Source organism: Carettochelys insculpta, chromosome 10 (genome assembly GCF_033958435.1).
Source record: "Carettochelys insculpta isolate YL-2023 chromosome 10, ASM3395843v1, whole genome shotgun sequence".
Lineage (NCBI taxonomy): Eukaryota > Metazoa > Chordata > Testudines > Carettochelyidae > Carettochelys > Carettochelys insculpta.
In genome coordinates, this window is record NC_134146.1 from 4,015,825 (window position 1) to 4,043,237 (window position 27,413).

The 27,413-nt window shown below is 58.7% G+C and overlaps 2 protein-coding genes across 2 annotated transcripts in view; one reads left to right on the plus strand and one right to left on the minus strand.

The window, feature by feature from the left end:
- Positions 1-391: 391 nt before the first annotated feature.
- LRRC3 (leucine rich repeat containing 3) lies at positions 392-1,177 on the plus strand. Its single transcript, XM_075004591.1, has one exon. The coding sequence runs from the start codon at positions 392-394 to the stop codon at positions 1,175-1,177; it is 786 nt and encodes a 261-aa protein (XP_074860692.1).
- A 7,970-nt stretch (positions 1,178-9,147) lies between these two features.
- Positions 9,148-27,413, minus strand: part of TSPEAR (thrombospondin type laminin G domain and EAR repeats) — a 29,190-nt gene continuing 10,924 nt past the window's right edge. The window contains exons 6-12 of the mRNA XM_075004470.1: positions 25,912-26,043; positions 24,739-24,971; positions 22,342-22,528; positions 14,342-14,571; positions 10,721-10,908; positions 10,501-10,602; positions 9,148-9,301 (exon numbers count right to left, since the gene is read on the minus strand). Coding sequence (XP_074860571.1) covers positions 9,148-9,301; positions 10,501-10,602; positions 10,721-10,908; positions 14,342-14,571; positions 22,342-22,528; positions 24,739-24,971; positions 25,912-26,043 — 1,226 coding nt within the window. The remainder of the gene's footprint in view (positions 9,302-10,500; positions 10,603-10,720; positions 10,909-14,341; positions 14,572-22,341; positions 22,529-24,738; positions 24,972-25,911; positions 26,044-27,413) is intronic.

The window sequence follows — 27,413 nt, forward strand, 5'->3', positions numbered from 1 at the left end:
GAGGTGTCACCGCGGGGCTCGTACTGGGCTGGGACCGGAGCTGCCAGGGCTGTCGGAAACCTCGCTGGGCCTCGGTCGGGGGAGCTGGCTCTGGGCCCCTGGAATCGACAGAGCTGAGACGACACGGTTAGGGGAAGGGCTCCCGGGTAGCGGCTTAACCCAGGGCTGGCGTTGCCGCCGCAGGTCCCACGCACACAGAGATCTAAGGGCTTCACAATGTCCAGAGAGATCGTGTCAATTCCCCCTCCCTCTTTTTCCTGCCAGCAACAAAGAGCAGCCGCTGGAAGGCGAGAGCGCGTGACTTGTCTCCAGCGAGCTCCCGCGCGCACCTGGAGAGAGATGGGCTTGAGCGAGCGCCGGCGAAGGCCAACACCCCCCCAGCAGCCATGAGATGCTGAGCAGAATGTTCCCAGCACGCCCAGCCCCTTCCCTGGCACAGCTGTTGGCCACGGGGGTCTTCCTCTGCCTCTTCCTGGGCGCCCCTCCTGCGGGCACCTCCTGCCCCCACCCCTGCCAGTGCACGGGGAACTCGGGCGCCATGGCCGTGCTGTGCAGCTCCAAGCACCTGGACGAAATCCCAAAGGACATTCCCAGAGACGCCGTGTTCGTGAAGCTCGACGCCAATAAAATCACCCAGATCCCCAACAACGCCTTCAAGCACCTGAGCCACTTGGAGGAGCTGGATCTGTCCAGGAACGCCATCGAGAAGATCGACCTGGCAGCTTTCCGGGGCGTCGCCGACGGGCTGCGGACGCTGGATCTGTCCAACAACCTCATTCAGAGCATTCCCAAGGAAGCCTTAGTCAAGCTCAACGCAAAGATCCGCCTGTCCAACAACCCCTGGCACTGCGAGTGCGCGTTGCAGGAGGTGCTCTGGGAAGTCAAGCTGGATCCCGAGTCGGTGAACGACATCACCTGCCAAACCTCCGTGCGGGAGGAATTCGTCGGGAAGCCGCTGATCCAGGTCCTGGACTCTGGGGTCAACTTCTGCAACATCCACCAGAAGACCACGGACGTGGCCATGTTCATCACCATGTTCGGCTGGTTCGCCATGGTCATCACCTACGTGGTGTACTACGTGCGGCACAACCAGGAGGACGCCAGGAAGCACCTGGAATACCTTAAATCCCTGCCTAGCGCCCAGGTGCCCACAGAGAGCATCAGCACGGCGCTGTGACGCAGGCCCCCAGCGCCGCGCCGCGCCGCGCAGTGTCTCGGCTGGGCAGCGAGCCGCCCCCGAGCGGGTCGCACGCGCTTTTCTGCGAGGTTTTTAACGGGACATTTGCGAGAATCGCGACAATGGACGTTGTTACCGCCTGGCCAGCGGGCAGCAGCTCGCAGGGAGCCAGCGCCCCGCTCCTGCTCCCGCCTTCCCGCGGCAGGCTGCTCCTCGCGCACGGGGACCGCGAGATTGGGCCTGGTGCCCGCGGGAGGTGAGAGCGCAGAGCCCGCAGCCCTGCTCGCCGAGGGTGCTGTCCCGGCAAGCGAGGACCGCTCATGCCTGGAGGGCGTGCGGAGACGTTAGGGTGCCGAGCGGCCGCCGTCTGCTCAGCACCAGCAGCACACAGCGCCCACCCTGCAACTGACCCAGCGGGGCATCCCCGGGGCCAGGCGCAAACAGCTGCCCCAGAGCGCATGGCCCTGCCCCGACTCCAGAGCCAGGGCCCCTGCTCCTGCACAGAGAGAGGGGTCAGCCGCCCCTGCAGCCCCGGCGCCGGCTCACTCCTTCTCGGCTCGGCTCAGCTCGGCACGGCACGTCCTGCCCCGGTCACCAGGCCGAGCCCGGCACCCACACACGAGCGCCCAGGGTTAAAGGCCGGGGGGGGGGGGGTGGCTGGAGATATTTGGAAAAAATGTGACAATCAATGCTGCCAGCGCTGTGTGTGTGTGTGTGTGTGTGTGTGTGTGTGTGTGTCCCCACGCTCCCCGGTTTGTGTGTGTGTGTGTGCATGAGTTAGTTACCATGCTGACAGCTCTCCCTGTGTGTGTGTGTGTGTGTTAGTTTCCATGCTGACAGCTCCCCCAGCGTGTGTGCGTGGGGGGAGGGTATGTACCATCCTGCCAGCTCTGTGTGTGTGTGTGTGTGTGTGTTACCATGCTGACAGCGCCCCCAGTATATATATGTGTGTGTGTGTGTGTGTGTGAGTGTTACCATGCTGACAGCGCCCCCAGTATATATATGTGTGTGTGTGTGTGTTTTAGTTACCATGCTGACAGCGCCCCCAGTATGTGTGTGTGTGTGTGAGTGAGTTACCATGCTGACAGCGCCCCCAGTATATATATGTGTGTGTGTGTGTGTGTGTGAGTGAGTTACCATGCTGACAGCGCCCCCAGTATATGTGTGTGTGTGTGTTAGTTACCATGCTGACAGCGCCCCCAGTATATGTGTGTGTGTGTGTGTGTGTGAGTTACCATGCTGACAGCGCCCCCAGTATATGTGTGTGTGTGTGTGAGTGAGTTACCATGCTGACAGCGCCCCCAGTATATGTGTGTGTGTTTGTGTGTGTGTGTGAGTGTTACCATGCTGACAGCGCCCCCAGTATATATATGTGTGTGTGTGTGTGTGAGAGTGAGTTACCATGCTGACAGCGCCCCCAGTATATGTGTGTGTGTGTGTGTGTGTGTGAGAGTGAGTTACCATGCTGACAGCACCCCCAGTATATGTGTGTGTGTGTGTTAGTTACCATGCTGACAGCGCCCCCAGTATATATATATGTGTGTGTGTGTGTGTGAGTGAGTTACCATGCTGACAGCGCCCCCAGTATGTGTGTGTGTGTGTGAGTGAGTTACCATGCTGACAGCGCCCCCAGTATATATATGTGTGTGTGTGTGTGTTTTAGTTACCATGCTGACAGCGCCCCCAGTATGTGTGTGTGTGTGTGAGTGAGTTACCATGCTGACAGCGCCCCCAGTATATATATGTGTGTGTGTGTGTGTGTGTGTGTGAGTGAGTTACCATGCTGACAGCGCCCCCAGTATATGTGTGTGTGTGTGTTAGTTACCATGCTGACAGCGCCCCCAGTGTGTGTGTGTGTGTGTGTGTGTGTGTGTGTGTGTGTGAGTTACCATGCTGACAGCGCCCCCAGTATATGTGTGTGTGTGTGTGAGTGAGTTACCATGCTGACAGCGCCCCCAGTATATGTGTGTGTGTTTGTGTGTGTGTGTGAGTGTTACCATGCTGACAGCGCCCCCAGTATATATATGTGTGTGTGTGTGTGTGTGAGAGTGAGTTACCATGCTGACAGCGCCCCCAGTATATGTGTGTGTGTGTGTGTGAGAGTGAGTTACCATGCTGACAGCGCCCCCAGTATATGTGTGTGTGTGTGTGTGTGTGTGAGAGTGAGTTACCATGCTGACAGCGCCCCCAGTATATGTGTGTGTGTGTGTTAGTTACCATGCTGACAGCGCCCCCAGTATATGTGTGTGTTTGTGTGTGTGTGTGAGTGTTACCATGCTGACAGCGCCCCCAGTATATATATGTGTGTGTGTGTGTGTGTGAGAGTGAGTTACCATGCTGACAGCGCCCCCAGTATATGTGTGTGTGTGTTAGTTACCATGCTGACAGCGCCCCCAGTATATATATGTGTGTGTGTGTGTGTGAGTGAGTTACCATGCTGACAGCGCCCCCAGTATGTGTGTGTGTGTGTGTGTTAGTTACCATGCTGACAGCGCCCCCCGTATATGTGTGTGTGTGTGTGTGAGTGAGTTACCATGCTGACAGCGCCCCCAGTATGTGTGTGTGTGTGTGTGTTAGTTACCATGCTGACAGCACCCCCAGTATATGTGTGTGTGTGTGTGTGTGAGTTACCATGCTGACAGCGCCCCCAGTATGTGTGTGTGTGTGTGTGTGTGTTAGTTACCATGCTGACAGCGCCCCCAGTATATGTGTGTGTGTGTGTGTGTGTTAGTTACCATGCTGACAGCGCCCCCAGTGTGTGTGTGTGTGTGTGTGTGTGTGTGTTAGTCTGTGGCGGGGGGCGGGTTAGCCAGTTACTGTCTGTCTGGGGGCTGGGTTAGCCAATTACTGTCTGTCTGGGGGGGGGCGGGTTAGCCAGTTACTGTCTGTCTGGGGGGGTGGGTTAGCCAGTTACTGTCTGTCTGTGGCGGGGGGCGGGTTAGCCAGTTACTGTCTGTCTGGAGGGGCGGGTTAGCCAGTTACAGTCTGTCTGGGGGCTGGGTTAGCCAGTTACTGTCTGTCTGGGGGGTGGGTTAGCCAATTACTGTCTGTCTGGGGAGGAGGCGGGTTAGCCAGTTACTGTCTGTCTGGGGGGGGCGGGTTAGCCAATTACTGTCTGTCTGGGGGGCGGGTTAGCCGGTTACTGTCTGTCTGGGGGGGGCGGGTTAGCCAATTACTGTCTGTCTGGGGGGCGGGTTAGCCGGTTACTGTCTACTAGGGGGCTGGTTAGCCGGTTACTGTCTGTACAAGTGTTCTGGACGTAAGGTACAATGGGGCGTTGATGTCTGGTTTCACTATGGGCATGTGACCCTCTGTGTATGCAGCCAAGGGTGGGCGCAGCCTGGGGCGACCCTGGCCCGTCTCTGGAGGAGGGGCTGCTCCACGAGCTCGGCTTGGGGATAGGTGGGTGTTTGTGTACACACCCGCCAGGTGCGGCTCGCAGGGCTCTGGGCCTGGCTGGAGCAGGAGGCTGGCGGCGAGGGCCTGCCTGCAGGGGTACCGGTCCGGAGGGTGGCTGCAGGGCTGGGAGCAGGAACCACACTGTCCCCAGTTCATGTCCTGGCTGTGGTAGGGGGCCCAGCCGGCCCTGGGCCTCGCGGGGTGCTGTGGTCCGCGAGGGGTAGGGGCAACTCGGCCTGTGGGGTGCATCCCTGCAGAGCCCCAGGCTGGCGGCTGGCTGGGGCCTCATTCCCCACCTCCCTGGCCTGTCCCAGGACCCCCACACCTGCCCTGCTGCTGGTGGGAGGGTGAGCCCGGGAGAACAGGAGTGGCCATGTCAGGCCTCCCTCGGCCCCTGCTGAGGGGCTTAGCCCCCATGGGCTGGCCCCGAAGCGGCTGAGCGGCAGGAGCCCTGAGCACCCGTTCCCAGGCCCGCCAGCAATGCTCGTCCCTCTTGGGCAGGTGGGAGCCAGGGAGGAGTGAGGCAGGCCCTGCTGTTTCCACCCACGCTTCGGCACCCGCCAGAAGCTCTCTGCCCAGGCTGGGCTCCCAGGGACCGGCCAGCCCGCCTGCCTCCAGCTTGCCGAGCTGCTCGCTCACAGCCCCGGGCGCTAACGGCGGACACGCAGGCCCGGTGGCCATTCCGACAGCCTCCCGCCGCCCTCCGCAGACCGGCGGCTTTCACAAGCAAGCGGCCTCCTACATTCCCACCCAAGTGCCTGCTCTGCTCCGGGGACGCCCCGCTCAGGCTGGCACCCGAATGCGGGCGCTTTTCTAACCGGCCCTTTCTCAGTAAAGTCAGCCTGAACTGCCCCGTGGCTTGGGTCGTGGTGTGGCACGGGCCGGGGGGGCGGCCCTGTGGGGTGGCACACACACAGGCCGGGGGGGGGCAGCGACTGGTGATACGCCAAGGCCTGGGGCCGCCTGCGGCGTGGCGCCCGGGCCCGTGCCCTGGCTGCTCAGAGCAGAAATGCAGCTCACGCCCCAGCTGCCCGCAGCGCTGGCCTGTTTGCACCCCGGGATGTAGGCTGCAAGGAGGGCCCGGCTCTCAGTCAGGGGGTCTCGCCCTGCCAGCCTGCCAAGCCGCTGGCTTCCCCCCCATCCCATTGCTCAGCGACCTCCCAGTGCTCCTCCCAGGACGAGAAATCACAGGGCTGCTGGGGTGTGCAGGGGCTTGGGCAGGCAGGAAGCTGGCAGCCCTGCTGGAGCTGACCCCTGGGGGCAGTGGCGGGCAGCCCCTTGCCTGGGGCACTGCTCTGGGAGCTGTTATCACCAGGGCTGCTGCAGGGTGGGCGTGTTGCAGGCTCAGTGCACAGAGCCAGCTCAGCACCTCCTCTGGCTCGCTCTCTGCTGGCCCCCCAGCCCAGCCTGGGCCGGCTCTGAGGTGGCCCCGGTGGCTGTTTGAGGGGGGCTTGGCTGCAGACTGGCGGTCTTGGCCCGGGTCGAGGTGTTCCCGAGTTGTCCAGTCTGGACCCAGCCTGGCCCCCACCGAGTCCAGCCAGCCCTGGCCTCTGCCACGCACAGTAAGTCCCCCAGGAGACAATCGGCCTAGTTCTCAGACACTGGGAGTGGGGGGCGTCCAGCCTCTCCCTCACCTTCTGAGTTGGGCCGAGCGTCCTCTGGGCTCCTCCACAAGCTCACGTGCCCCTTCGCTGGCTCCTCTGTGAAGCGTGGCGGCCGCTTGGGCCCAGGAAGGGAGAAGGGCAGCAAGGCAGCCCGAGCACAGAACAGGAGGCGACCGCAGCTGAGGGATTCATTAATTAACTACCGCTCCATTGCCCTACAGCGTCTGCAGCCAGCCGAGCGGTCGGTGCCCGTCTTTGGCTGGGCTATAATCAAGCCGTCCTGCAGCAGGCGCAGTCTGCAGGGCTGGGCTGAGAGAAATCTGATGAGGTTCAACAGGGTGACGCGCAGAGTCCTGCACTTGGGACGGAAGAATCCCAAGCGCTGTTGCAGGCCGGGGACCGCCTGTCTAAGTAGCTCTGCAGCAGAAAAGGACCTGGGGATTACAGTGGATGAGAGGCTGGATATGAGTCAACAGTGTGGCCTTGCAGCCAAGAAGGCTAATGGCACATTGGGTGCGTTAGGAGAAGCGTTTCCAGCAGATCCAGAGAAGTTATTGTTCCCCTCTGCTCGGCACTGGTGAGGCCTCATCTGGAGTATTGTGTCCGGTTCTGGGGCCCCCTGTACAGAAAGGATGTGGATGTGCTGGAACGGGTCCAGCGGAGGGCAACCAAAATGATGAGGGGGCTGGATGGAGCACATGCCCCATGAGGAGAGGCTGAGGGATTTGGGCTTATTTAGTTTGCAGAAGAGAAGAGTGAGGGGCGATTTGGTGGCAGCCTTCAACTGCCTGCGGGGAGCTCTAAGAGGGTGGAGAGAGGCTGTTCTCAGCGATGTCAGCCGGCAGAACAGGGAGCAACGGTCTGAAGTCACAGAGGGGGAGGTGTAGGTTGGATATTAGGGAAAACTCTTTCCCCAGGAAGGAGGTGAGGCGCTGGAATGCGGTACCGAGGGAGGGGGTGGACGCTCCATCCCTAGAGGTTTCTAAGTCCCGGCTTGACAAGGTCCTGGCTGGGACGACTTAGTGGGGGTGACCCTGCTGTGGGCAGGGGACTGGACTAGATTGGCTCTGTTTCCAGCAAGCGAGGACATTACAGGGCGGAATCAGGGAATTCATGCAGCTGACCCTGCTGTACGCGCTGCCGACAGCTCTGCTAAGGGAATTTGTTCTCAAGCAAATTGCACGAAGCAAACACAGTCTGGCCAGCTCAGGGCTTGTAGCGGCAGCCCGGCGCTAACCAGCCGCTACAATGCATTGGGTTTGCAGGTGAGGGGGAAATGTTTGGCACTCCCACGAGCGAGAGCGCAGGTGTTTTCACGGGGCTCTAAAACATGCCCCGTGCTCACAGCAGACACCGCGGCTGTGTCCTCTGGGGGCTGGGAGTTTGTACTTCTCCAGCCTCACACAGATACGGTACGAAAGAGGCTGGCTGAAGGAGCGTTCGTCTCACTCCCGAGCGCCTCGGGCTGCGGGCTGGTTCCTGTCGTGCTAGGGGCAGCAGACACCGAGCGAAAGACGGACCCTGCAGAGAGGTGGGAGGTGGTTTGGCCAAGGTCAGTGGGCACTGAGAAGCCCGGTGTCCTGGCTGCCGGCTCAGGCCCTGTGTAATACGGGAGGTTTCTGGGGGCGGTGCTGAGAGGGTCAAATCAGGGAGAATCGCCACGTTCCCAGGCCAAGGCATCCCTCGGCTGCTACCCAGCTGAGCCGACTGGGCCCAGCCTTTAGGATGGGAAGGGCTGTGAGCCACAGAGCAGCTGGTGGGTGGCGTTGTTCTAGGAAGTCAGCCCCTGCGCTGAGGGCCAAGTCCTTGGTGCAGGCCTGCAGCAGAGGCGGACGAGGCACGCAAAGGGCAGTGCCCCGATGATGCTCCTTGCTGGGTGGTGTCATTTAATCTAGGGCTGGAGCTGCCCTGACCGGCTCCGCGCCCCTGCCCCCAGAGCCCAACACCGTCTCCGGCTGCCCCACCGCCAGCGCTTGGTTCTTACCCAGGGAGCCGGCAGAGCAGCCAGGCAGCCCCTGTCGGCTTCCCCAGGACCGGGGAGCCCGAGAAGACGCACCCAACCCTCCCAGGGGCTGGCGGACCTGCCTGCTGCTCGTCTGCACCCCTGGGCCAGGCAGCGCACAGGGGCCAGCAGGGCTGCGGCAGTGGGAGGTGGAAGAGGCACTGGGGGGGGGGGGTTGCAGCACCATTCAAACGTGGCCCAGCTGCCCTCCCCGCCTAGGCTGGCCCACGGCAAACACTCACTGCAGCCGCCGCTGCTCCCACACCCACGCTGCAAGGGGCGGTTCTGAACGGCGCCTCTCAGGCGGGGGAGCTGCCCGGAACCCGCTGCTGGCAGCTCCCCCCCAGCCCAGCTGCCCCACTGGGGTGCATGTCCTGCTGCAGGGGCAGGATGTCCCAGGAGAGAGCTGGGAGAGACCGGACTCTTACGGCGCCTCTGCAGGTCGGCTGCCGGCAGCAGGAGCAGCCCAACTCGCTGGACCGGTGAGTGCACCGACCCAGGCCCCTTCCACTGGCCCTGGCACAGGGTCTGTCCCCCCTGCCGGTCCAGCGGGATGGCGAGCGAGCAGCTCGGCTTTCCCAGGGCACCGCAGCGTGCACGGGGCAGAGCGCACACGAGGCACGGGGAGGTGAAGGCGGAATGTGACGCACTGATGATCCTTGGGCGGCACAGCCGGTCCTTAGGCCGCAGGGCTGCTCTACGTTTTGCGCCGAGCCAGCTCCCGGAGGCAGGAATGGAAAAGGGAGCTAGAGAACCACCTGTCCCCCACCCACCCAGGCCCTGTGCAGCGCATTGCTCCGCCAGCCCAGGGGTCTGGCACCGAGGGCCTTGTGTCAGCCGCAGACTTCCCCGGCTCTCCCGAGCCGGCGTATTTCCTGCAGGGGGGATAAGCCTCAGCCCAGCGGAGCCAGGCAAGGCGCTTTCCGGCCTGGGTCGGCCCCCGCTTCCCGGCAGCAAACGGGCGGTCAGATGGTTTTCAGCTTCAGCACCTTGGAGAGCGGTTCCCTGGCGCTGGAGTAGAGCAGGTAGGCGCCCTCGGCGGCGCGAAAGGCTTCCCAGTCTCGACAGCCAAAGGTCGGGAGACGGTGAGCGGCGACGAAGCCTTCGTAGCCTTGCCACCTGCAGCACAGAGGAGACAGGCTAAGGCGCCCGCTGGCAGCTCTCCACCCTGGGGACTCTGACGGGAGGTCTCCGCTGCCGTCGGGGGTGGGCGTAGCTCGCTCCTGCAGCGCCCACCGCGAGGCTGCCCTGGTTGGGCCAAGCTAGCTCGGGCACGTCCGTGCGGGCGGCAGTCACACCTAGGGCTGCAGTGCAGCCAGCCAGCCATTTCAAACAGGAAATACTGGCCCGCAAAGATGCATTGGCTCGACACAGCCGCGCCCCTTCTGGCCCCCATCACCCGCTTCCGCCGCTGGAATGGGACGGGAGCAGAGGCAGGTTGCGGTGCAGGGGGCTCGGCCCTAGACACCGCGTGCTCTGCCGCCCCACAGGCCAGGTGCCTGCTCCAGGGAGTCCGGGCCTTTTAGCACCAGGCTGGTGGTGGAAAAGTCACCCGGCGGTGACCTGGTGGGCGGGTGGGGTGGACCTCAGAAAACAGATTTGGTGGCCTCGGTCTGTCCGGGCTCCAGTGGGCAGGATCAGCCCCTCTGCACAAGCCCAGCTGAGGTGCAGGGCAGCCCAGCTGTGGCGGCAGCCCCCGTCAGGCTGGCGATGGGGCAGCAGGGGCGGGGCTGCGGCCCACACAGCCCTGGTCCCGAGCCTGGTCAGGTGGGAGCTGTGGAAAGCCAGTCGGAACAGCCTTGGCGGGATCCCCACTAGTGAACCCAGCACTTCCACTGGCCAGAAGGGAGCAGCAGACGGCACCACCTGGCTCCTCCTCCGGCGCCAGGGCCCGGTTTTGCGGCTTTCGGCTGGCGGGGCCAAGCTCAGCGTGGAGCAGCAGGAGGCTCGTTTTGCGCGAGGGCCATTCAGAGGTGCGCCTCCGCAGCCGGACAGCAGGAGCCCAGGGACAGCGTGAAAAGCTCCTGCGTGCTCTGCTCTGGGCAACCCGCCCCCATCAAACGGCCCTCTCACTTTCCGTGCAGAATAAATGTGCCCCACTAGCAGAAACACCCGGGGCTGGCTGCGGGCACTCGGTAACCACCTGGACAGCATGTGAAACGCTCCTGCCCAGCTTACAGGGAACGCTGGCAGCTGTGCAGAGCAGCGCAGCAGACCAGGGCGAAGTGAACCACTCCGGCTTGCTGAGCCGTCTGTTCAGCCGCACCCCCCCGGGCCACTGACGGATTGCCCCCGTGGCAAGAAGGCACCGGCGCTACCTGTAGATAACGCTGCTCGCGGAGAAGGTGAATCCGTCGAAGGAGTTTGCCACCACCAAAAAATAATCGTCTCCAACAGAAAAGAACTCCCAGTCCAGAGCGCTGTGGTAGGAGCAAGCACATGGCGGGGTCAGCGGAACCAGGCCCTGCAAGGCTCACCAGCCCCCTTCAGGGCCGGGGCCTTGGGTGGACGTTTCTGCACAGCAAGGGGCGCTGGTACCTGTAGGTGAGAAGGTCCTGAAACTTGACAAACATCTGCGCCGTGGCGTTCAGCTCGTAGATGGAGGAGTTGATGGCGTAGACGCTGTTCGGAGCTGCCGTCCCACTGTCATAACTGTGGCTGTTAGCCACAGCCAGGAAGCTTCGACCTCCGATGCGAAAGACCTCCCAGTCAGCAGCGCCAAACGTCTAGGGCGAGATGGAAGAAACCAAACAGCGGTCAGATTTCTCTCGCTTTTAGCCAGCCCTCTCACGCCGCCCCCCCGCCCATGGCACCGCTCTGCACGGCCTTCTCACAAGCCAGGCAAATGGGGGCTACGAACAATTACTACAAGACGGGTGTACGACTTGTTGAAAGCCCATGCTCTGTGTTTTGCTGTCCAACCGGGAGGACATGTGCAGCGGGGTCCTGCATCCAGTGTTACTCCATCGTTTCACTAACGGCCCGGGTGAGGGAGTGGGAAACGTGCTTGTCAGATCTGCAGCTGACGCTGAGCTGGGAAGGGCTGCAAGCGCTCAAGGGCGGGGGGGTCAAATTCAAAATGACCAGGCCAGATTGGAGAACTGGTCTGAAAGCAACTCAGTAAAGACAAGTCCCAAGTACTTCACTCGGGAAGGAAAACCGAAATGCACAACTACAAACCGGGGAAGATCTCGATTTGTGACCTCTCGAGGTCCCTTCCAGTTCGAGTGTTCTACGATTCTATCGATAAATGACCCTGGGGATTTTAGCGGCTGACAAATTGAGTTCGAGTCCTCGACGGATGTAGTTGCAAAAATGGATGTAGTTATCCTGCTTGACTTGATGCTGTCGAGGTCCCCAGCTGGCCACAGTGTCCTCTTCTGCATGGATCAGCTCAGGAAAGATGTGGACCACTGCGGGGGGGAGGGGAGTGGTTTAGAAAACCTGAATCCGACGAAAGGTTAAAAAAAAGCGGATGTGTTGAGGCTGGAGAGAAGACAGTGGAGGGGGGACCCAAGAACAGCTTTCCAGCACGTGAAGGGTTGATGTGAAGGGGATGGGGCTCGACGGTTCTCCGTGTCCACAGGAGGTAGGACAAGTGGTAACGCAGCAGCGAGGGACACCGGTGAGGCATTAGGAAAACCTTTCCAGCTCTGAGGCAGCTGAGCTTTCAAACAGGCTTCCAAGGGAGGGTGTGGAATCTCCATCCCTGGACGTGTTTGAGAACAGGTCGGATGACCACCTGCCAGGCCTGGTCTCAATTTATGTGGTCCTGCCGCAGTGCAGGTGGCTGGACTTGGGTGACTTCTTGAAGTCCCTTCTAGGCTGAAATTTCTATGGCTTGTTTCAATGGTTGTCTCAAACTTAACACCCACGTGCGCGTCAGCCCATTGGAGCCCACCTTTCCGCAGGGCATTTCAGCCCAGGCTCTACTTCAACAGTCTCTTTACAGTGAGTGCAGAGCGTTAAGACCACTGGGTTGAACAGGGACAATTTGCCCCTCCAAGACCTCAGGAAGCTGGGAGGTGTCGCACGGGAAGAGGAAAGCCTTGCAGAATGCGACACCGCTCCTCCCCAGCAGCTTAGCACTGTGATGCTGCAGGGCGATCAGGAATGAACGTCGTGTGCGCTGTTTCCGAGAGGGTGATCCCGAAGACACAACTCACAAAGTAACGTGAGCAAAGCCGTGAAAGAGAAGCGATTCTGGCAGGTGCTTTGGAAGGACAACTGTCCTCCTCGCACCGCCACAGTCTCTGCCTGATGACCTCCCCCCTGTTGCGAAGCAGACAGACAGGAAGCCCGACCTGTTTGAGTGACACGCTTGGGAAGAACAAGAAGTCTTGTGGCACCTTATAGACTAGAGGTGCCACAAGACTTGTTGCTGTTCTCGAAGCTCCAGGCTAACACAGCCACCTCTTGGCTACTTTACGCTTGGGAGGATCAACTTTCGGGGAATTGGATTTTGAGGCTGGAGCAAGCTCGGCTCTGATTCTGGACTTGGCCCTTTCTTTAGCTCCTGCTGCTTTGGGAGGGCTGGGGACTTTCACAAATCCCCGAGGCAAATTTCAAAACCCAGCTGGGAGTTTGCAATGTCCCCTTAAAAAGAGATCCGCCTTCCCAGGCCGGGGGCCGTGTCTGGGGCTGAAATGCGTCTCCACCTTGTGAGGACGCAGCTGCCACATTTCCCTGCGTGCAATCTGGAGCTGGTTAAAGACGCGTCTCTGAAAGGCAGAAGAAACCCCTAGAGAATAACTGCTCCCCGTGAAAAACAGCGCCCCTTCCCCCAGCACCCTGAAGCACGTCCTGCTGCTGGGACCTGGCTCGTTCCTGTCCCGGAGTGCCCCGGGAAGCCCGGGACTCCTCTCGGACCACACGGCCATTGCAGCACAGGCTGCGCGGGTTTAAAAATCGCCCCGCACCGAGCAAAGGCCCAACTGCAGCGATTCTGAGTCTTCCAACGCGCCGGGGGCGGGCGGGTCGGCTGGTTTCAGCCGGTGGCTCCCGCTCGTCTCTGGGCCCCGGCCTGGCTCGTGAGGAATAAAGGCTGCTCGTCAGCAGGCGCAAAGCTCGCTGCAGCTCCCGCCAGACCCCGGGAGCTGGTCTCCTGCACGCCGCGCTCAGCACGCAGGCGGCTGCGCTGGGAGCTGCGCGCGCGCGCTGATCGGATGAGCCCAGCCCGGGGCCGTGTTCTTGCTTTGGCCGCCCAGCGCCTCCAGGGGGTGGGGACGGGGCAGAACGACCCCTGCCAGGACTCAGCGGAGGCTGCCTCGCCCCGTGGGATGGCGGCGACAACGCAGCCAGGGGCAGAGTGCCGGCGGCCGGGGTGTCCGTCGGCGGTGCGCAGACCCAGCTCTGCAGCCAGGGCGAGCCGACGCAGCTGGGGAGCCTGCGGGCTCGGGTGCTGGCCACGTGGTTCCAGGCCAGGGCAGCGCCCAGGAGGAGCGGCTGCGAAGGTGGGCAGCAAAGAGCCACCCCCTGCTCTCCTCTGGCCGGATGGCCGAGTCTTGGCCCGGGAACCCACCGGGGGGTGGGCACCGCCTTCCCCGCAGCCCCAGACGTGCCTGGCACCGCCCCCGTTGGTTTCAGCCGCCTGGTCCTACCTCCCCCCACCCCACTCCCTGCTACGGAAACCCTGGACCTGGTGCGTCCCCCCCATTGCCGTTGGCAGAAGTGCGCCCTGCCCAGGAAATGCCTCTGTCGGTCCTGGAGGTGCCGCAGGACCGCTTGTTATTGGCCGTACTGCAGCCCACAAGGGCTGCGCCTCCGAGGCTGCTCTGTGCGCTTAGCCCCTAGCATTGTCTCAGATCCCTGCGAGGCAGGGGAGAGACGCCAGGCCATGCCAGTCCCGTAGCCCAGGAGAAGAGAGAACCAAGCTGGAGAAGACGTTCCGGTGGAAGCAAAGTGCTGCGTTAGTTCTCAGCACTGATTTTGGTCGGCCGGGGGCCCACCCGCAGAACAGGTCGCAGCGAGTTCCGTGTTGAAGGGGATGTTCTCACCAGCTTTCGCCGGTCCCTGCATGGGAGACGCTCCTGCTCCGTCCCCCAGCGGGGAGCCAGGCGCCTCCGTGAAGGACCAGCGCCCACTGGCCTCGCGCCGTGGGGAGGCCCCACTGAGCTCACTGGAAAGGGAAGTCCAGTTTGACCAACAGCAGCGTCTTACCTGGATTGACTGAAAGAGCTGGAAGGAGCCCCCAAGCCAGAGGTAGATGTGGGAGCAGATCTTCGTGGATGTGCCGTTGAAGGCGTTGGCCACCACCAGGAAAGAGTGCGGTCCGACGGTGAAAAACTCCCAGTCGTAGGCTCCGGAGGTAGGAAGGGTCTGGTTGGCCTCGAAAAGCCCAGCCCTGGGGTTCCACCGGTACACGACGCTGCCGATGTTGTGGTTATCCCCTGGGAGCGACAGGAGGAGGAGAGGGCAGCAGACGGAGAAACGAGACAGTAACAGGACAGAGGAGGGAAGGGGCAGGTGACGCGCCTGCAGGGAGGGCAGGAGGAGGGAGCCCCTAACAGCCCCTGAGGGACTCGTCTGTCCCAGGCAGTGGAGGCACATGTGCGACCAGGTGGCGGGTGGAACCCAGCAGCAGCTGCATTCACCCGCCCAGGAGTGAGCAAGGCCTGTGCAGAAACCTCCCCGCTGCCTGGGGCAAGTCTAGCAGCGCCTCGGCGGCGCAGCCGTCCAGCTCCGGAGCTGGGTGCTTGGACCCCACCGAAACGCGGCACTGCACAGGGAACGGGGCAGCGGGGATGTGCCCCCTGGAGCGGGTGAGGCCCTGCGGCGTGCGAGAGCCCCGAGGAAAGCTCGTCCCTTCCGTTGCACAGGACGGACCGAGGAGACCTTCCCGGTGTGCGCCCGGAGACGGGCGCCGCCGTCCAATCCCGCCTGCCCCCGCCCGTGGCGCTCCCAGCTCGCACGCCGAAGGGCGCGTCTGGGCTGCGCGAGTTCTGCCTGCGAGCAGCGTCCAGCCAGGCGGAGAACAGCCCAGCCCAGCGCAGAGCCTGCTCGAGCCGTGCCGGAGGGTGGAGCTGCCCCGGCCGGATGCGAGGTTTGCTCGCGGTGACCGTCGGGCCCGGCTGTGCCGAGTGCCCCTGGGCTGCAGGGCTGCCAGCCCGCTGCGCAAGCAAGAACGCTTCCTGCCCAAACACCACACCTGGCAGCGCAGTTCCCCGCGCGAGGCGCAGCCAGGCGTGGAGGCAGACACCCAGCTGTGCGCACCGCAGAGAGGCGGGCAGGCCGGCCAAGCGCTGCCAGCCGTCCCTCTGCCACCGTCACGCGGAGGGGGAGAGCTCTCCACCCCCTCCTCGCCTCCCGCAGCAGCACCCCAGGCCTGCTTTCCGGACATCCGTCGCGCCTCTCCTCTGCGGAGCTACTCAGCTTCCACCGCCACACTCCCCTGGATCGCGGCGCTGCCAGGGGCTCACTCGAGCCGGCCTCTCGGCCTCCCCACGATGCACAAGCGCTGCAGCCGGCTGGGAATAGCTCAGCCCAGCTCTGGTCCATCAGCACACGCAGCTGCACCAGCCTCAAAATGCGGCACAAAACCACAGGCCGTTGAGAGGGTGCTCCCAGGACCCCGCCTGGGCATCTCCGCGATGAGAGAGTGGCGGCTTCCCCTTGCAAAAGGGCTGCTGGTTGCACGGGACGCCCGACGAGAACGCCGGATACAAGCTGGTCTGCTGGGCTCAGCGCAACCAAGCTCCCCTGCAAGTAAGCCTCGTTCCTGCACTTCCCTCCCCGGGGAGTTCCGACGTGCGGAGGAGGGTTCGTCTGCAACCGGACTGAAATTAACTCGTGAGATCGCAACCCAGTTTCTGTTCTCCAGCCCGGTCAGACTAAGGACACCGCCCGGGCAGAGGCATCGGCAGGGACCGACCCTGAGGAATGAACTGAAAGAGCCGAGCGCTTTAGTCCGGGCGCAGCGGCGGATCTCCACGTCTTTCACGCGGCCAAGTCAGCAGCCGGGGACAAACACTATCGACGCGGGTTAGGGATGGTTCTCACCCTCCGCCAGGCACCTTACACGTGGGCAAAGCACGTGCTCTGGGACGCAACGGGGCTCTCGGCCGGGACAACCTCTCTCCGCTGAGACTCGCTGAGGGCAATCGACTGGCCGGCTGGTTCCCAGAGGGGGTGCGACGCAGGGCTCCTCCTGCCGCAGGGCCGATAGTTTTCATAGGGTGCAGTCCCCGGTCAGGGCCTCTGAGCCCCTCCGCCTGTGGGTCTGGGCCGCGCTGCTGCAGAGCCGGGCACGTGGGGGGGGGGGAGCTGGGCTGATTTATAGAGAGGAGGCTGAAAAATCTCTCCCCTTCCTCTCCGGAGCAGCGCAGCGATTCACACGCGCCGGTCCGAACCCGCCTTCTCTCCAGGCTTGCGAGGAGCTCCCTTGTCCGACCGCAGAGAAGCGGCCTTGCCGGCTGCTGCGGTGAGTTGCTGCGGCAGCAGGGAGAGAGCGAGCGAGGTGTGCAAGGAAATGGACTCCAGGCGCTCTCCGGTACGAGCACGATGGTTTCTAACGCCCGTGTAGGCACAGGAAAGCTGCAGCCGAGCCCTCTCTCGGCCTCCTGTGCTCCAAGCTGAACAGCCCCAGTGCGGCACGTTAGCACGCGGGCCGAACCGGGCTGGGAATGGGCTGGGTCGCTGTCGGGGCTCGTTTGCACACTTGGCTTAATCTAATCCTTGGCCTTCCTCCTCTGCCCCTGCTACCCCCCCGCTCCCTGATGGGCTCACCTCGTCAAGCCGGGACTTAAAATCCTCTAGGGATGGAGATTCCACCACGTATCTAGGTAACACATCCCAGCGCCTCGCCGCCCTCTGGGGAAATAGCTTTTCCTACTGTCCAGCCTACGCCTCCTCCTCTGTAACTTCAGACCGTTGCTCCCTGTTCTGCCGTCCATCGCTACCGAGAACAGCCTCTCTCCCCCCTCTTTAGAGCCCCCCTTCAGAGAGTTGAAGGCTGCTATCAAATCCCCCGTCCCTCTTCTCTTCTGCAAACTAAATAACCCCAAACCCCTCAGCCTCTCCTCATGGCTCATGTGCTCCAGCCCCCTCATCATTTTCGTTGCCCTCTGCTGAACCCACTCCAGTGGGTCCACATCCTTCTTATGCTGGGGAGCCCAGAACTGGACTCAGTACTCCAGATGTGGCCTCACCAGTGCTGAGTAGAGGGGAATAATAACTTCTCTAGATCTGCTGGAAATGCTCCTCCTAATGCACCTCGATATGTCATTCACCTTTTTACCTTCTTGGCTACAAGGGCACACTGCTGCTTCATACCCGGCCTCTCCTCCACTGTAATCCCCAGGTCCTTTTCTGCTACCCTGTTGGTCCCCACGCTGCAGCAGTGCTGGGGATTCTTCCGTCCCAGGTGCAGGACGCTGCGCTTCTTTGTTGAACCTCATCACATTTCTTTTAGCTCAATCCTCCCATTGGTCTAGGTCACCCTGGACCCTCTCCCTCCCCTCCAACATATCCATCTGTCCCCCTAGCTTCGTGTCATCTGCAAATTTGCTGAGGGTGCGATCCATCCCCTCTTCCGAGTCATTAATAAAGATGTTGAAAAGTGCTGGCCCTAGAACCAATCCTTGGGGCGCTCCACTTGAAACTGACCGCCAGCCGGACATTGAGCCATAGACCACTACCCGTGGAGCCCATTCATCAAGCCAGCTTTCTATCCATCTTACAGTCCATGTATCCAATCCGTACTTCCTGAACTTATGGGCAAGAACGTTGTGGGAGACCGTATCAAAAGCTTTGCTAAAGTCGAGGTATATCACATCCGCTGACTTCCCCATGTCCACAGAGCCTGTTACCTCATCACAGAAGCTAATCAGATTGGTCAGGCAGGACTTACCCTTGGTGAACCCACGTTGACTGCTCCTGATCACTTTCCCCTCTTCCAAGTGCGCCAAAATGGATTCCTTGAAGCTTCCCTCCATTATTTTCCCAGGGATTGCGGTAAAGCTGACGGGTCTATAGTTCCCTGGATTGTCCTTCTTTCCCTTTTTTTAAAGATAGGCATTTGCCTTTTTCCAGTCATCCGGGATCTCTCCTGACCTCCACAAGTTTTCAAAGATAAGAACCAAAGGTTCTGCAATGACATCTGCCAATTCCCTCAGTGTCGTTGGATGCATTAAATCCAGACCCAGATAAGCAGCTCAGCTTTTCCTGCATCATCTGTCACCAGGTCACCTCCCTCATCCAGTAACAGCCCCACACCCTCCCTGATCACCCTCTTATTGTTAATATGCCTGTAGAAACCCTTCTTGTTGCCCTTGTTGCTAGCTGCAGTTCCAATTGTGCTTTCGCTTTCCTGATTACCCACCGGCATTCTCCAGCCGTATATTTATACTCCCCTTGAGTCTTCTGTCCAAGTTTCCGCTTATATGCATCCCTTTTTCAGTTTAAGTTCACCAAGGATTTCCCTGGTAAGCCAAGCTGGTTGCCTACCATATTTGCTTTTCTGACTGTGCATCGGGATGGTTTGTGCCTGTGCCTTCAATAAGACTTCTTTAAAATACTGCCCGTTCTCCTGAATTCCTTTCCCCTTCATATCTGTTTCCCAAGGGATCCTGCCTATCAGTTCTCTCAGGGAGTCGAAGTCGCTCTTCTGAACTCAGTGGTCTGTATTTTACTGTATTTTACTGCTCACCTTTCTTCCTTTTATCAGGATCCTGAAATCCACAATCTCATGGTCGCTGCAGCCCAGGTTGCCACCCACTTCTACTTCTCCTACTAGTTCTTCCCTGTTTGTGAGCGTCAGGTCAAGTTGTGCACGGCCCCTGGTCAGTTCCTTCAGCACTTGTACCAGGATGTTATCCCCAACATTCTCCAAATACTTCCTGGATCGCCTGCGGGCTGCCGCATTGGTCTCCCAACAAATGTGGGGGTGATTGAAGTCTCCCGTGAGAACCGGGGCCTGTGATTTGGAAGCTTCTCCGAGCTGTCTGAAGAAATCCTCATCCACCTCATCTGGCGGTCTAGAGCGGACACCAACCACATCACCTCAGTTGTTTCCACTTCTAAGCTTAACCCAAAGACTTTTCTCCCTCCACATGCTGGAGCTCTGAGCAGTCACAACCGCTCCCTCACACACAGCGCGACTCCTCCTCCTTTTCTCCCCTGCCTGTCCTTCCTCAACACTTTATACCCTTCCGTGACCGTGCTCCAGTTATGTGAGTCATCCCACCAAGTCTCCATTATTCCAATCACCTCATACTCCTTTGACTGTGCCAGGGCCTCTGATTCTTCCTGTTTGTTACCCAGGCTTCCTGCATTTGTGTACAAACACCTTAGATAATTAGCTGATTGCTCCACCTTCTCCTTTTCAATCAGGGGCCCCTCCTGTGCTGTTCCTTCCTCCTTCCCCACTTACCTCACAGCTTGTTTCACTGTCCCCCGAGGAACCTAGTTTAAAGCCCTCCTCGCTAGGTTTGCAAGCCTGCCTGCAAAGATGCTCTTTCCTCTCTTCGTTAGGTGGATCCCATCACTCCCTAGCAACCCTTGTTCCCAAAACAGAGTCCCACGGTCGAAGAAAACAAATCCCTCTCTCCGACACCACCTGCGCAAGCATGCATTTACCTCCGCAATTCGATGGTCGCTACCTCGATCCCATCCTTCAACAGGAAGGATGGACGAGACCACCACTTGTGCTCCATATTCCATGATCCTTCTCTCCAGAGCTACAAAATCCGCAGCGATCTGCTCAAGGTCATTTTTGGCCGTGTCACTAGTTCCTACATGGAGAAGTAGGAAGGGGTAATAATCCACAGGTCTGACGATTTTTGGAAGAAACTGTGTGACGTCCTGGACTCTAGCTCCTGGTGAGCAGCACGCTCCCTGGGATTCCAGGTCTGGATGACTGGAATGACTCTGTCTGGACAACTGGATGACTCTGTCCCTCTTAGGAGCGAGCCCCCGACCACCACCACCCGTCTCTTCTCTTGGGAGTAGCGGTCGTAAAATCCCCATCCCTAAGACTATGCATCCCATGCCTTCCAGCCAGTGGGGTCTTCTGAGCCTGTCCCTGTCAGGTCTCTGCCACAGCATTCTCTATTGTATCACCTCTGCAGACAGCCTGAAAGTGGTTGCTTATCTCTGCTGGAACTGAGATACCTGAACTGGCTTTCTTCTCCTGGAGGTTGCCTGTTTCCAGTTTTCTTCCTCGTTTAGCACCGCCTTCGCTGGCTGCTCAGCCTGCTGTGCCTGTAGTACTAAACGCTGCCTTCTGTCAAGGAACCTTCACCTTCTCTGATGGACTGGAGGGTTGATATTTGGGCCTCAGGTCCTCTAAGCTTCTCTTCCAAGACGGCAGCCAGCTTGAGCTTGGTACATATGAAATCCCGTGTGTCTTCTGGGAGGACGACAAACGTGGCACATGCTGTGGAGGTCACCACAGCTGGGTTGTCAATAGACTTGTCACTATCTGTTTTTACCTTTCTTCAGAGAGTTCCCTCAGATGTTTTTAGTGCCGCCTTGAAGGACAGAAGAGAAACCACATTTTGTAGACATTTTAGTTGCTCTTCTCTGGACCTTCTCCAATTTCTCCCCATCTTTCCTAAAATGTGGTGCCCAGAACTGGACACAATACTCCAACTGAGGCCTAACCAGTGCAGAGTAGAGCAGAAGAACGACTCCTTGTGTGTTACTCACAGCACTCCTGTTAATGCATCCCGGAATCATGTTTCCTTTTTTAGCAACAGCCTCACACAGTTGACTCATACTCAGCTTGTGTTCCACTATGGCCCCTAGATCCCTCTCTTCAGTCCTCTTTCCCAGGGAGTCACTTCCCATTTTGTATGAGTGAAACTGATTGTTCCTCCCTATAAGGAGCACTTTGCATTTGTCCTTATTGAACTTCATCCTGTTTTCCTCAGATCATTTCTCCAGTTTGTCCAGATCATTCTGAATTCTGACCCTCTCCTCCAAAGCACTTGCAAACCCCACCTGCGCTGCAGACTTGATAAGTGTACCTCTATGCCATCATCTGCATCTTTTACGAAGATATTGAACAGAACTGGCCCCAAAACCGACCCCCGTGGAACTTCACTCATTAGTCCCTTCCAGCAAGGCTGTGAATCATTCATAACTACTCTCTCTGAATGGTTATCCAGCCGGTTATGCCCCCACCCGATAGTAGCCCCGTTGGGTTGGATTTCCCTAATTTATTGATGACAAAGTCATGTGAGAGTTTCAAATCCTTTATTAAACTCTAGGTATATAGCGTCTACTGCTTCCCCCTTATCCACGAGGCCTGTTATCCTATCCAAGAAAGCTATCAGGTTGGTTTGACGTGATTTGCTCTTGACAAATCCATAATGACTGTTCCCTAGCGCCTCGCTATCATCCAGATGGATTTGTTATTAATCTGTGCCATCATCTTTCCATCATTGTAATGGACTGTGAGGGAAGAAGTCATCAATGAATGACAGGGGATAGGGGTTTCTTTGGTCTAACAAGGCAGAAGCTGGGCCTGTGAATGGCTGGCAGGAGTGGAAGTTTCCCATGGGATAAAATGAACCATTGTACACCCTTCCTCCCTGTGACGGGGGATTTCACCACGGCCACGTTTCTTTTCCTTGCCACAGAAAATCTCACCAGCTTCTAAGAGGTGCTAGAGACTCTTGTGGTTAAAGGGCTGGAGCTGGGAGGTGGTTTCTGCTGCTATGCAATGGCCTTCTTACACGGTTGTGGGCACAAGATTTAATCATTCCATGCCCCAGGTTCTGCCCCAATAAGACCGAGATGAAGGTATTTCTTTCCCTCTCTCAGTTTCTGGAGAGTGCTTTGCTGTCTGTAGGTGGAAGGGGTGAGAGGGTTCTGCAGGTAAAAGAGAGTCTGTTTTATGGCCTTCATTTACAGTCCAGGGTCTGGATAAGTGAGGTCTCATGACAAGGATCAGCCTCAGCTGACACCCGTAGTTACTCCTCCACCTGCTTTTTCCCGACAGGTGGAAATGAATCTCAGTATCCAGGGTATGGATGTTACGGGTGAATTCCTGCCTTACCGAGTCACTGACAGAACCCCCTTTGATGGCACTGGGGCCAGGATCTCCCCCCCGCCAACACTCCTCTTGTGGAGGTGCATGCTCCAGAAGGGGGAACATCTGGCTGGCTCCCGCTAGCCCATCTGCACTCGACGCCTACCGAAGAATAAGCACTAGGTACCTTCTCTGTGGTTGGCCACCGCGAGGAAGGCCTCTCCCTCAATCTCAAAGGCCTCCCAGTCCCTAGCGCCGTGCGTGGCGATCCGCTGGTACGGGAAGAATTTCTCTGTTCTGTGGCTCCACTTGTAAATTACAGACAACTCCTGACCCCTTTCGTTCTGCTCAAAGTTAGCCACTGCTAGGAAGATCTGAAAAATAACAAGCCAGGACATCTCAGTGCCTCCCACTTACAGGGACCGATCCAGCGTAGGTGCAGTGAAGATGGGGCGCGCTTTGGAGCATGGGGCTGGGGACAGCGGATCTTGTTTTTCTCTAAAAATGAAACCATCCAGTTGCTTTTAAGATGGCCAGAGATGGAGACTCTTCCATAGCCCTTGTTCACCTGTCTCAGGGACTCACCACTGGAACTGATCATGTGCCTCATTTCTAACCTGCAATTGTCTCGTATAAACTCCCACCCAGTCAATCTCTCTTCTGTCTTTATTGCCTTGCTTGAAGAGCCCGTTAAGTGCTGCACACGGGTACGTACAGACTCCAGGGCCACCAACAGGCTGGGAGGCAAAGGGAGTAGCTACCCTGGGCCAAGGACTCCCTATAAATCACTGTCATAACTCCCAGAGGCACATGCCCTCAAGGGATGACAGAGAGGCTAGCTCCTCCCACACAGGGATGACAGAGAGGCTAGCTCCTCCCACACAGGGATGACCGGAGCGGCTAGCTGCTCTCCCCAAGCCCTGCCCAAGGCCTCACCCCTTCTGGGAGACCCAGCGCCAACTCCCCGCAAGGCCCAGCAAAGTCTCATTAGCCCTGACAGATGATGACCAAGTCACCCCTTAACCTTCTCTCCAGGAAACTGAACAGAGTGAGCTCCTTGAATTTGCTGTGATAAGGCTGGTTTTCCAACCCTTTACTCATTCTCCTGGCTCTTCTTTGACCCCTCCCCTACTGATCAGCAAGACCCTATTCCAAAAGCAACCAGCCACACCCTTGATAAGTGATCATAGAATCCTAGATCCAGAAGGGACCTCAGGAGGTCATCTAGTCCGGCCCCCTGCCCAAAGCAGGATCAACCCCAACTAAATCGTCTCAACCAGGGCTTTGTCAAGCTGGGACTTAAAAACCTCTAGGGATGGAGATTCCACCCCCTCTCCAGACAATGAATTGCAGTGCTTCACCACCCGCCTGGTGATATTTCCTCATATCCATTCTAGATCTCCCCTAGCACAACTGGAGACAATTGCTCCATGTTCAGCCATGCATCACCACCGAGAGCAACCTCTCTCCATCCTCATTGGAACCCTCCTTCAGATAGTTGAAGGCTGTTATCCAATCACCCCTTACTCTCCTGCGAATTACATAAACCCAAATCCCTCAGCCTCTCCTCCTAGGTCATGTGCTCCAGCGTCCTCCTCATTTTGGTTGCCCTCCTCTGGACCCAGTGATGACACCAGTCACCTTGCAATGCGTGTTCACTTTAACAAGAATGGGATCACTTTGTCTTTCATACAAATCAAAGCTTTTAGCAACCCCGGTGTAAATATGAGCACAGCGGGATGTGCCTCAGGCAGGAGAGCAAGAGAACACAAGCCGCTGAGAAGCTCAAGGCACACGCTTTTGGCATCAATCTAAGGGACTCTTCAGCAGCTTCCTCCTCCAAGAGATATTTGACTATCTTTGGATCTGCTTTGGGAAGGCTGACACACTGCGCATGACAAGGCCAATGGAAATGCCAGATTTCTCCAGGAAGGGCCCCAGAGACAGAGAAGACGCCAAGATCTTCGTACTTCTTAAAAGGTCTTTCGAAAGAATCCACGCCAACTTTTCTCTTGGTAAGATTCTATCATGTTTTTGGAGAGCTGGGGTCCCTACTTACTCATTACTGACAACGTAGAGAAGATCTACTGAGATCGAAGGACAACAACTGGGGTACTCCTGGGGTCAGTTAGAAGTTTTGTCCTGAGACAGAGTGAAGTGGCAGAGACTTGTGGATAGCCTATGCTCCACCCAGAGAAGAAGGATCTAACTCAGTTCTCGCTCTAAGGCCTCCACAACAGAGACATCCAAAATCCCCAGCACGACCTGAGGAATTCATCCATGATCACTGAGAAAGGGATCTGCTCTTTCCCTTGCCACACAGGGACAAGATCATGAGGCAGGTAACACTGCAGAACCATGTGGCATGGAATGAGAACGCAGAAAGGAAGGGAGGGAGGCCCAGACAGGCCGCTCACACTGGGTCTCTCCCCTAGGACGATGAATTCCGGTTGCGGGGAGCTGGGATGTAACTGTTTGGAGATTTGGGTTGGGTCTACACTAGACAGAGTCGATTGTAGACATGCAATGCCAGCTACAGCAATAACCTGATGCCTCACCCAAAGAACCTTACCAGTGGAATTACCTTTTTTCCTATGGTGAAGTAGCACCAGGATTGAGCTTGGTAGGTGTGGATGTTTTGGTAAGACAGGAATTTCCCATCTGTCCATTTGTAGATCGCAGACCCAGGTGGTGTGTAGCGATTGGCTGTGGCTGCAAAAAGCCCCACCTTTGGAATGACAAAGACCTCGATGCCCATGGTTTCAGAGTTGGTCATCAAGTTCTGATAGTCTTCTACGTAGTCCAGCTTCTCTCTGACTAGGAAAGGAAAAAAAAGGAGGTCAATGAAAACTCAAGAGCGCTTTAATTTAATGGTCCTCCATACTTCAATGGAAGGCTACTTGATTACTTCGTGTGCGTGGCCCTGAGTAGCCAAACCATAATTCCCGCACTGCAGAGCTTAAGGTCCAAGGGGAAGGTAATTTGCTGTTGGTCTCTACCAGCACGCTCTCATCCGTGGCCTAGTGGCATGACAAGCATTGGCCTTCAGACAAGAGGTGGCGTGGACCACAACACTAGGTGTCCAGAAACAAGATCAACAGCAGTTTTGCTGAGTTCTGGACACACCCTCGGGGGCCCTGATCCCTCTAGCGATACGGTTGTGTGGGAACACAAAAAGCCCCACCAAGCAGTCCTGTGGCACCTCAAAGGCCAGCAAATTGTATTAATGAGGTGGGGTGAGCTGTTGTGGGTCAGGCCCGCTTCATCAGATGTGGAGCAAAAATAAGGATCCGGGGTTTATATAGCAGGGTGCGGGGAGGAGGCGGGAGTCACCTGCCATGAATAGAACTTGTGGAAAGGGTTAAGTGGAGTCCTTCTGTCCTTTCTATGACTGTCAGTCACTGGAGAATCCAGGGAACTGCCCTCAGGTGGCAGGTGATTAACAGAGACGAGGGCGCCCCTCTCGGGGTGACGCTCCACAGGCTGGGTGTGTACGAGGGGCGGGTTTCACAGGAACTCCACACTCGTCTCCTCAGAAGTTCCCAGCACCTCCCAGAGAGCTCACCAGTCGCCTGCAGAAGCCCCACAAGGCCACTGTAGCCCCCCAGGCCCCGAGGTATTTGATTCGATTCAGGTCAGGACCCTTTATCTGAACCCTGTGAGGCGTGGGCAGGAGGAGAGGACCGAGTCCCCCCACACTTGCAGTGAGCCAGTGCGGCAGAGCTGTCCCCCACCCGCCCCGTCGCACAGCCCTTACCTTCCAGCACGGCGACCCAGGTGCTGCCGTCACAGAGGTACAGCCCTTTCCCAGAAGCGTCAAACCAGAACTGGGCCTTGGCAGACTGCGTGCAGGGTGGTCGGCATCCCAGAGTCACTTTCACCTCAGCCTCTGAACGCAAAACAAAAGCCAACGTGTCGCTTTCCCGGCCTCCAGACGAGGGAAGATCAGCCGTTTACAAGTACCCCAAAGAGGGGTGTGATGGTGCCGGGGGGGGGGGGTGCATGTGTGAGGCTCAGGCTGGACGCGTGTGAGACAAGCGGAGCGGCTCCCAGCGGCTGAGGATGACCTTGGGGCTATAACCTAGGCTGGCAGGTAACACCTCTGCCCTGAACAAAGAGGAGGGAGGAGCTGGGCTGGGTTTTGAATGGGAGGGGGAGGTAGCAGCTGGAGGGAAGAGGGAGCTGGAAGGCAGCCAGCCTGGCGAGGGGGGAAGCTACACCCCAGAGGGGCCCCCCTCGGGCTGCTCTCCCCAGGACGGGTTGGAAGGACTGTCTCTGACTGCTGCACTGACTCTTCTGTGAGAAACTGGGCCTCTGTCGCCTCATAAACTTCCTATTCTACCCGCTGAGTGAGAGTCACTCCTGCCTGCGGCCAGGGTGCAGCGCAGGGGGACCCCTGAACCGCATCACAAGGGTCACAAGAAGGAGGGAGCAAAATCATTCTCCTTGGCCTCTGGGGCCAGGACAGGGAGCAAGGGGGCTCGACCCGCAGCAAGGGAGGACTGGCTGGGACCTTGGGAAAAACGCCCTGGCTGCCAGGGTGGTCGAAGGCCGGAGTAAATCGCCTGGGAGGCTGTGGAAGCTCCATCTCTGGAGATGCTTGAGAGCGGGTGAGCCGGACACCTAACAGCCTCGCCGGTGCTCGGTCCCGCCGAGAGGGCAGGGGCTGGACACGAGCAGCTCTCCAGGTCCCTTCCAGTTCTCGTGGTCCATGCGAGGTTCCGCTGGGCCATTCGAAGCGGTGACCGGAGCCTGCTGCCCTGGGTCACCCGGCTCGGGGGTCTCCACCCCGGCAAAGCAGCTGCGCACGCGCTCAGCGTCTGGCGCACCAGCTCGCCCCCGGGGCGCCCGTGAGCGCAGAGGGCCTTGAGGTCAAGCACGCGGCTCCGCCTTGTGCCGAACGGCGAGAAAGGCGCTGGCGTCCCGCGGGGCAGGGGCAGGTAGCCCGAGTCTGTCTCTCTCTCTCTCTCTCTCTCTGTCTCTCTCTCTCTCTCTCTCTCTCTGAGCTATTCCAGCCCTGGGGTGTGCCCCGGACCAGACCCCAGGCGAGAGCGTGCAAAGGCACCAGAGGTTAACTCGCATGTGGAGCCCCGCGCCCTGCAGGAGGACCAGCGCTGAGGCTGCAGGCACGTTCCTTCAGAAGGGGAGAAAACGTCATTTGTAACCCTTGTCTAGCTCAGCACTTCTGCCCAGCAGGGCACATGCCTTGCGGGCAGCCTCGCGCTCTAAAGTCCTCCAGGACGACCCTGCTCCTAAACG